The sequence below is a fragment of the Oryza brachyantha genome, chromosome 12 (assembly GCF_000231095.2).
Source record: "Oryza brachyantha chromosome 12, ObraRS2, whole genome shotgun sequence".
Taxonomy (NCBI): Eukaryota; Viridiplantae; Streptophyta; class Magnoliopsida; order Poales; family Poaceae; genus Oryza; species Oryza brachyantha.
The window spans coordinates 2827077-2837378 of NC_023174.2; the positions used below are offsets into that span (position 1 = coordinate 2827077).

The 10302-nt window shown below is 40.2% G+C and overlaps 1 protein-coding gene across 1 annotated transcript; it reads right to left on the bottom strand.

The window, feature by feature from the left end:
• Nucleotides 1-2963: 2963 nt before the first annotated feature.
• Nucleotides 2964-5016, bottom strand: LOC107305422 (transcription factor PCF3-like). The gene has a single exon (XM_040529487.1). The coding sequence runs from the start codon at nucleotides 4791-4793 to the stop codon at nucleotides 3498-3500; it is 1296 nt and encodes a 431-aa protein (XP_040385421.1). The 5' UTR covers nucleotides 4794-5016; the 3' UTR covers nucleotides 2964-3497.
• Between the last annotated feature and the right edge of the window lie 5286 nt (nucleotides 5017-10302).

The window sequence follows — 10302 nt, forward strand, 5'->3', positions numbered from 1 at the left end:
CATCGAATCTTTAGACGCATAAATAGAGCATTAAATATAGATGAAACAAAAAACTAATTGCACAGTTATGGAAGAAATCGTGAGACGAATCTTTTGAGCCTAATTAGGCCATGATGAGCCATAAGTGCTACAGTAACCAACATGTACTAATAAAAGATAAATTAGGCTCAAAAGATTCATCTTGCAGCTTTTTGGCGGAATATGTAATTTGTTTTTTCATTTGTATCCGAAAACCATTTTCAATATCTTGTCAAACGTCTGACGTGACATTTGTTTCAAAAAATTTTAAAATCTAGACGCACCCTTAGCCCTTGTTTAGTTTCTAAATTTTTTTTTCCAAAAACATCACATCGGATTTTTGGATATCTAAATAAAGCATTAAACATAGATGAATAAAAAAAACTAATTGCACAGTTACGAAAGAAATGTTGAGACGAATCTTTTGAGCCTAATTAGTCCATGATTAGCTATAAATGCTACAGTAACCAACATATGCTAATGATGAATTAATTATTCTCAAAAGATTCGTCTCGCAGTTTCCAGGCTAGCCGTGAAATTCGTTTTTTCATTCGTGTCCAAAAACTCCTTCCAACGTTCGGTCAAACATTTAACGTGATATTTCTCTCAAAAATTTTCTCAATCTAAAACACCCCCTTAACCGAAAAGTCGTACACCGCAAAGTAGTCTGTCATGGTCACTGTCGATGCGTAGTATTGCGGATAATCACACACTTTCATCCATTCTACAAAAATAAGCAATTCTAATATTTAAATATTTTATTAAAATATAAATTTTGTGGTATTATTCATAGTACTATCTACCATTAAAAATCATTCTTATTTTACCCCATGTATTCTCTCAACCCATCATCAATTCCTTGTTTATTAAGAAACACCATATTCTGTTTTTTCTCAATCTTAATATCTGTTTAATAATCTACAAATACTTATATTTTGAAACATATCTAGTTATAGCACTTTGTACTTACAGGTACCTAAGCAGTCCTCTGTTCTTTGAATAAGTGACACCGCCACTATTTTGTTTTATGCTTTGATCACTTTCTTTAAGCAAAATACAAATAATTAAACTATGTTATCTTATCGAATATGTTATCACAAGTAACCATATAACATGTTCCTTTTTCATCATGAACTAATTATTCAAAAAGCAATTTATGGTCAAGTGAGATGGCAACTTGGCAACATCACTCTCAAGTCATTCGAGAACGAAGGCTGCGTTCGGTAGCTCTACTGGTGCCTTATCTCTCTGTATTTTTACAAAAATTTTCTATAGAAAAGTTATTTTAAAAAATCATATTATTTATTTTATATTTTTTAATAATTAATAATTAATTAATTATGTACTAATCTAATACTATATTTTCCATGCCATGCCTAGAATAAGTTACCTTGTCATCCAATACCAAATGCGGCCGAAGAGAGTACACACATCCATACCGATGGTGTATAAAATTTCACTCCGCTAAAATAATGCTTCAAAGATACTAGTGCAGTGTATGTAAAAAAACTGCTGTGCACAGTGTCTGAAAGAGATCTCAATTCTGGGATAAGCAATCAGCTGGTTGCTGTCGATGGTGTAGACGAAAAATACTCCTCCTAAACACCATAACAACAAAGAAAAAAATACTCTCTCTGTTTTAAAATAAGTTTATTTTTCAGTTTTTAGATAAATTTTTTACTCATCATCTTATTTTAAAAATTAAAATTAAAATTTTTATTGTTATTAGATAATAAAACATAAATAATACTTTACACGTAACTATTTTTTAAAAATTTTTATACAATTTGTTTTAAATAAAACGAATGATCAATCAGTATACATGAAAATCAAAAAATAAAGTTTTTTTTATCTCAAGGAGGGAGTACACAGCAAAACCAAACAAATATCTGGGCCAACAGACCGGCTGCGCCATTGGATTATGCCTCGAGATCCACGCAGCAGCAGAGCATCAGTAGCAGCAGCAGCAACTGAAAGCTGACGCGACAGGCAATAATTAAAGGGATAAACCAACTTGTGTTACCACCCATTCCAGATAACGACGCCTTTCGTCTGTTAATTAATCCCATCACCAACGAAAACGCGATCTCTCTCTCTCTCTCCTCACGTAATATAATTTTCCAGTCCATTTTTTTTGAAAAAAACATTTTATTTTGTGTACCATGCATCACCACTGGATTATTATCTTCACTGGCATGCTTTGCTGATCTCTTCATTAGATTTGCCTGCCTTTTAATTTTCTTCCATTCCACTTCTTTATTTGATTTCTTTTGGTACTAATATATTTGTGTCTGTGTGTGTTTTTGGTCATTCATGATTCATGTAGATATGTGATGACCTAACCCTGATAAACTTTGGGAGTGTTGTGAATGCTTGTGAAAGAGACCCTTTCTCTCTCCAATGCATGAGTGGAAATAGCATAATGAATCTTTTCTATTTGGCCAACCCAACCCATAAAAGCCCTAAACATAGTTCATCCCAAATCTATTCACAGAGCTCCTAGGACATAGGAGACATTATTCACAATGCTCCATTTATCTCAAATTCAAGATCTTAACTTGGGAGTTAGGACTGGCCATGCCAATTTATATTTCTTGCAAAATTCCTGTTCCAAAAGAGGCTATAAGTTAGGTATATATCTCCTCTGATAATATTTTCGGCGAAAAATGTTTTTGCTGGGATAAAAATAGCCCAGGTGAAAAACAATTTACCAGAGCCAAGGAGATGCATACAAATATTGTTTCATCAACCACAGCAAAAGAATGAAAAATGCTGCTCATCTTTGCTGCCATAGATACAGGTAGTAATGCTAAACAGAGACCTAACAAGACAGATCCCAAGGTTATAAACACAAGATCATTGCCATGTAGAGCAGCACAAGACACAAGCATAGTGAGAGAAAAAAATACACTAGTACTAGGAGAAAAAAATACACTAGAAATGAATGGAAAATAAACTAGAATTAATTAACAGTGCAGCAGCATAAATCAAGATGATCAACTGTACAAATCCTCCCCTTCTCTCTCAAACTCCTTTTTTCTTGGCCCTCCTAATTTGGACCCACTACTAATCATCATCAAACCCATCTCAACAAGACAAATGGTTCTTGATAGATCAATCCAAAAAAAAAAAAAACAAACAATACAGAAAGGAAAAAAAAACAATACCCCCAAAAAAATTTAATCAACAAGCTAGGCTAATGAACTTAGCAAGCAAGAAGTTTTGTTCTTGCATTGCATTGGATTGGATTGGCTTATCTTGGCTTGCTCAGCATTAGCTTTGCTTTGGTATGCTTCTTGCACAAATTTGACACCAGTGATCCATTTCTTGCTTCCTCCTTTGCCCAATCCAATGGTGGCATCAGGCAATCCCATGAACAAGACAGCAAAAGAAGTTCTAAACCCTAGGTGACCACTAGCTCCATTACCAAGATGTGAATGATCATGGCGAATTCAGAGGTGTAGGTGGTCGTCGCGAGCTTACTGCGAGCTGTTGTTGTTGTTGTTGCCGTTGTCCTCGTCGCCGCTGTCGTCGTCGCCGTCACCGTCGTCGTCGTTGCCGCCTCCGCCGCCGCGCTGTTGGTCCATCTCTGGTTGTTGCTGCTGCTGCTGCTGGTCTCCGGCGCCGCCGCGGTTGTACGCATTGAGAGCGGCGAGCATGCCGAGGTTGGTGTCCGACATGCCTCCGGCGCCTGCGCCGGCGCCGGTGCTGGGGTAGTTGACCCGCGTTGACATGAACTGCAGCGGCGCCTGCACGGTGCCGGAGCCGCCGGTGCCGGAGAAGGACCACATGGGCTGCTCGGCCGGCCGCGCGGCGGCGGCGGAGCTGGCGGAAACGGGCAGCATCCAGAACGCGCCGCCGGGCGCCGCGGGGTTGGGCGCGACGGCCCACATTGCGGCGGCCTGCGGCGTCGTCGGCTGCTGCTGCTGCTCGCGGGCCTTGGGCGCGTTAGGATCTTGGCGGTCGTCGTCCTCCTTGAAGAGGTCCTCCCTGTAGCGCTTCCGCATGAAGGCGCCGGCGCCGGAGTTGGGGTCTTGGGGCGACGGCTCCTGCTGCTGCGGCGGCGGGAGGAGGTGGTGGTGGTAGCCGAGCATGGCCGACACGTCGTGCTGCTGGGCAGCCGCCTGGTGGTGGTGGGGGTGGAGAGCGAGCGCCGGGAAAGGGGAGGCGCGGTTGGGGTTGGAGGCGGAGGCGGCGCCGGCGCCGGAGCGGATGGAGATGTTGAGGGAGGAGAAGTTGGCAGGGATGGTGCCCGTCCCGGTGGCCGCGATGATGGCCGGCTCCGCCTGCTGCAGCAGCCACTCGATGGTCTCGCCGTCGGACTTGTGCCCCAGCTCCCGCGTGAGCTGGAACACCCTCGCCGCGCACAGCGCCGGCATCCGTATCCTCCTCCCCCGCCCGTCCACCTTCGTGTGCCGGTCCTTGGACGGCCGCTTCGCCACCGTCCCGGCCGCCGGAGTTGTCGGCGCCACCACCTTCTTGTCCGCGCCCGCCGCCGCGCCACCCGACGACGCCTGCGGCTGCTCAGCAACGACCGGGGTTATCGCGAGCGCGCCCATGAACGTCTGCTGCTGCGCCTGCGCCTGCGCCGCCGCCGCGGCGGCGGCGGCCGCAGCCGGCCCGGCGTAATAGAACGGGTGGTGCGGGTGGTGCTCCGCAGCGCCGCCACCTCCACGCCCACCGCCTCCCGCGCCACCCCCGCTCCCTCCACCACTATTACTGCTCGACGGCGCCCCCCCACCCCCACCACCGCCCCCGCCGCCGCCATGGTCCATCCTCCCGTGCAGCAAACAAACCAAGAACCGCCGCCACCACACCAGGCCGGCCCGCACCGCAGTGGGAAAAGGTCGCGCCTTCGCGCGTGGGCCGCGTGGTCGCCGGAGATGGGGGCGGAGGGAGGAGGAGCACGTGCAGGGCACGCACGGCGCGGTGGTGGCCGGGGATGGCCGGGCCGCGGTGGGGCTGGGCAGGGAGGAGGCGGAACGGAGGCGCAGAGAGAGAGAGAGAGAGACAGACAGGGAAGAGGGTAGTGGGGTTGGGTTGCCTTTGGCCCTATTATTGTTTTCTTTTATTTATTTATTGTTATTATTATTGTGGCCAATTTTCACACAAATTTATTTTCCATGCAATTCCATAAACCCTAGAGAAGAAACTGGATTGAGAGGCACACTCCTATGCTAATGTTTGTGTTGCCTTTCCTTTTCACTTTCCACTTTTGTTGCCTCAGAAATTCATGTTTTCTTTCCTTTGATTGGTGAGCAAATGACTAAAAGGTAGTAAGTATTGATGTTGAAAACAGGGGTGAAATTCGTGGAGGTATAATTTTCCGCACAATGGATGTGCTTATCCCAACATCATCTAGGTTTGTAGGCGTATTGATGTAGATGATGACATATAGGGTGAGCGGGTCAATAACGGACGAGGCATCCCCGCGTAAACTACGCGTCGTATTAATTTGGTAAGGAGAAATGTATAATTTAGTAATCATAATTATTTAAAGCTATAAATGTCTTGTATAATATATTAAATTCTTGCTTTTACACGTATTTATTTTTATTTATTTTGGCACGGCTCGATGAATCGTCCTTGGTAAAACCATACATGAATATACCATTTAATTATAGAGCATATGCTTTGTGTCCACAATCAATTATGTAAGACAACTTCAATTGTTCCAACTTGAATTTGAGATCTCATCCATTTTGATCATCAGTTTGATCCATTGTGCTCCTCGAGTAAGTTCCTCGTACCTATAACCAAGTTGGCAACAACAATTACCTACTAAATATTACATCTCATACACTTTGATCTCTTGTTAGATCCATCTTGCCCCTTAAATAAGTTCCTCTTAACCATATCTAAACAGGTGGTAACAATTACCTACAAAACACTCAAAAAGGACATAATTCAAAAGAAAGGGTGAGATAACATAACATCAAGTGTCAACCTAAATGTTGCCAAACTCGGAGCATATATTGTGTTAAACCAAAACATCCACACCTGTAAATAAATCCATCCCAAGTACTACCTCTACCTCCGTCCATAAATATTTGACGCTGTTAATTTTTTTATACATGTTTGACTATTCGTCTTATTTAAAAAAATATATAACTATTAATTATTTTTATATTATTTTATTTATTATTAAAAATACTTTTATGTATATATATAGCTTTACATATTTGAAAAAAAAATTTAAACAATACGAATAGTCAAACATGTATAAAAAAATGAACGACGTTAGAGAGAGTATTTTTGAAATTCCAATGGTGTATTGGTGTGGTGGCAGTGTCACTTTTGCATCCCTCTCTTTTTCTCTCTTTTTTTTTTAATTATTTGGAGGTCCTTTTCTAATTATTTGGAGAGAAGAGAGCGGCAGAGAAGTAGGCCACTCGTGGGTCCTCGGAATGATGGACCAACCCAAAGACGAGAGAGGGGCGAAAAGCCTCTGCAAAAGAGCCCCCACATGCGCCCAAACACTGCACATACCTCCTCCAAAACCTGTGGAATTTTCAGCACTGAATTTGAACTGGTGTGCATGATGATTTTATTTGTTGCCTAATTTGTTTGTGATTGTAGTTTTTCCATGGTTTTTTTATCATAATGGTTTGTCACAAATTTGGGAGTGTAAAGATGGGAAATGATTGTGAGTATGAGTTGCTATGGTCGTCGAGTTCTAGCTGGGACATTAATAGCGATAGTCCTGTATGTTTTTCGCACGAGACTTTACATACATGATTCGCTTGTTATTATGCGGCAGATTTTTTTTCTTACTTGCTTTGGAGTGGTCTATTCTAATGATGAAATAATTGGCTTTTAAACTTTTTATAATGTTCGAACTTTTGTACAGGTTCTCTTTTTACTACTGTCATAAATTGTAACAACCATGTACTCATGTTGCTATGATTTTATGGTTTTACAGACAATTCGGTAATACAAAAATCATATCTTACAATAAAATGGTGTTATGCACCTATGTATTTTTAAAACTACTGCAATGGTGCAGTAGTATAGCTCACCTTTTGAATTATAATTGAATCATATAAAGCTGAGGGTTGAAAGTGGCACTTAGATGGAGAGGGGTGGCTTTTTGTAACTTTTGCATGATTGAGAGTGTATGTAGGGTGGTGTATTCTTGTGTGGAATTAGGGGGGAAGTGAAGCCAAGGGAGACACTGCAGGTGGAGGGTGTCAGAGAGGGGAGCATCTATTGCTGATGACAGCTCATCCCAACAGCACCAACCATGGCCTCTCCTTTTTCCCCATTTCTCTCTCCTCTCTTCTTGGCTCTTGCTGCCTGTACTCCTCTACCTCTACACACCACTACACACTATGGTCTTCAATTTTTCACAAATAAATAATTTATCATGGACAGAATCCTCAATTATCACTTAAAAATAGTGTATTTGTCAAGAATAAATCAAGCCTCAATTTGCATAAGCACTGGTTCTGCACTAGGAAAATAATAGTGATAATAGCCAGAGAAAGGGACATCTGTGACCGGTGAGTATAACTGAGTTATCTGTAAGTATCTAAACTTTATCAATATAATGATAAAGAAGCTGATCACACAGAATGTCTTTTACCTGCACATAACATGGCAGAATATAAAATTGCAGGGAATATATATTTTTTTAAAAATCCACCCATGAGGCTAATTAAAAAAAGGAGGAATTCCCAAATAAACAAAGAGCTGGGACAGGTAGGGGAAAGGTCTCCTGCCAGTCAACTCCAGGCTGGCCCACCAGCCTCCTTGAAATTAAAGAATAATTCCATGTTGGTTCCAAAAGGAGAGAGGAAAATATTTATTAAAAATAATAAAGAAATAAAAAATGATCAGCAGTTTCACATACAGAGTGTCAGCTTGGAGTTTTCCCAAATTGCCATGATTAGGGTAACATAACAGCATGTAGTTGGGTAAGCAATGTGGGAGTTTGATTATCCATCCCCATGCTACTCCCTTGTGGGACTGATCATTCAGTCCTAGCTGCAGGTATAATTTTGGGCAGTGTAGAGGGTATGCTTTGCTTCTAATACGGCTTATGATAAGAATAATTTGAAGTTTACAACCTAGTTTTAGAATTAATTTATGATTTTTTGGATCATCACTTAACTATAAATTTGGATAGATTTGAACAAAACTCTGTTGCATCACCTTGCAAGGTGTGGCTAACAATTTTATTGGTCACACCTAAATTTGTGTATGTGTTGGGGGTGGCCGAGCTAACAATATGATCAAGATGACTAACATAGTTTCTCGATGGTTCGTTTTATATTATAGACTTTAACTGTCTCGGTAACAGAGATGTTAATAGTAAAGCTGACTGTGCAATTAACCCTAGTACTTTAAAATTATAGCATGAGAACAGTGACTACGTACTGAATTACTTGTCTAAAAAATATTTTATAAACCATTGCTCAATAATCCATTCATTCTTATGGTTGCGATAAATCATAATTATTAGCATTTGCGTGTAAGGTCTCTCTATTTGGTTTCCAACCACATTTCACCACACTAATATATTAGTACACACTTTAATTAAGTTTATTATGGCTGATTAATCATAAAATCACATTTAAATAAACCCTCTATCTTATCTTAACTGGAGTAGTTAAAAAGCGATGTTAGCCATCCTCCCGCCATTGGCAGGCGTCCATCGCACATTCTCACACCTTGTATTCCAACGACAAGAATCATCTTTAGAGCAAGGTCAGTAGAAAAGTTAACCAGTAGTTTTAATATAGTTTCATGTCATTAAAAAGCTAATATAGAGTTAAGTTATACATAAACATATATTATATCATGATCAAACTCTTATATACACTTAGTGTGTTGGAGCTTGTATTATAATTGACTGCAGATCTTCACTTTTATTGCCTTTTCATCACTCCTCCATATAAAAATAAATACGACTTGATAATTTTAAAAATCAGCTTTACTTATTGTTCTCACTCTCAACGAGGCCTTCATCCTCTACAATTACCATAGTGCTCTTACAGTCATTGATTTATGAATCCTAGAAGAGTAGGACCCATATATCAATAGTTAAAATGACAGTAACATGTAATGATACAAACCCTCGTCAATGTGTACCCTACTTCCAGGCTCTCAACCCTTCCTAGGCCCATCCATAATAGTTACATATGACCAGTTATTACGCACAGTTAAGTTACCACATTTTCAATAGATAGTCACTGATTTTTTTGACACACCCCTGATCATCTAGTTTATTCAAAACATGCGTCAAAATATATTTAATAATAAATCAAATCACATCAAAATAAATAAAAATTACAGAGTTTTTTTAATAAACAAATGTTTGAAAATGTCTAGTAAAAATCAGCGTCTGCATATACTTAAAATTTTGGAGGGAGTAGTTTATATAATAAAATGGTCAGTATGTTTCCTTTTTTTTCCTTTTATTATTGCATAAATGCCAGCTCATCTGTCTTGTGATCAAAGGTAGGCTAAGCTGGTCAAAGGTGTGGTCAAAGTCTATATTGCACTGGCACACGGCTCACCCGACATAGCAGTGTTGGCCAAGCATGTGTGAGTATGAACGACCATACACAAGTCTCTTTATTGTTGACTCAACCGGAGAGCTAAATGCCTCTAAAAGTCATATGGAGTGATTGTTTTGTTTGTTTATGAAAAATATCAAATAGTATAATTATAAACAAAAATAATTTATAAATAAAACTTTTATATATGTATTTCTAGCGATATGATTTCATATAAAAACCTAGGCTGAAAAATAAAGTTCGGTGAGAAACTTTAAAATTAACTCTAAATTTAAAGTTAAAATTTGAGTTAATTTCAGAAAACCCCAGGTTTAGGAGCCTATGTAACACATAACCACATATTCTAATTACTTTTTTACATAACACCATGTATACGGTCTAATTAACAAAAAAAAAACCACAGGTTTAAGAGATGTGACGTGACATTAAGGGAGTGACATGGCATCATTTCTCCACGTCAAGCGAGAATCCCCATCTCTCGCATGTGTTGGCCCTAAGGGTATTCCTAACCTAATAACTATGATGGTGTCCATAGTATTAAATAATTTGTCACCTAGGATGAAAGATGACGTGGCAAGTGAATAAATGAGGAAAGAGAATGAAACCATATATTGCATGAGACATGGTTTCTTGATGATGTGGAATAGTAGTGTTTGCATTGGAAAAGTAGTGTCTAGTACTAATTTCTTGATGATGTGAAGTTTATGGAAACTACATCTAGTGTTATGGGTTAGGAATGCCCAATAGGCTGCACTTTAACCTG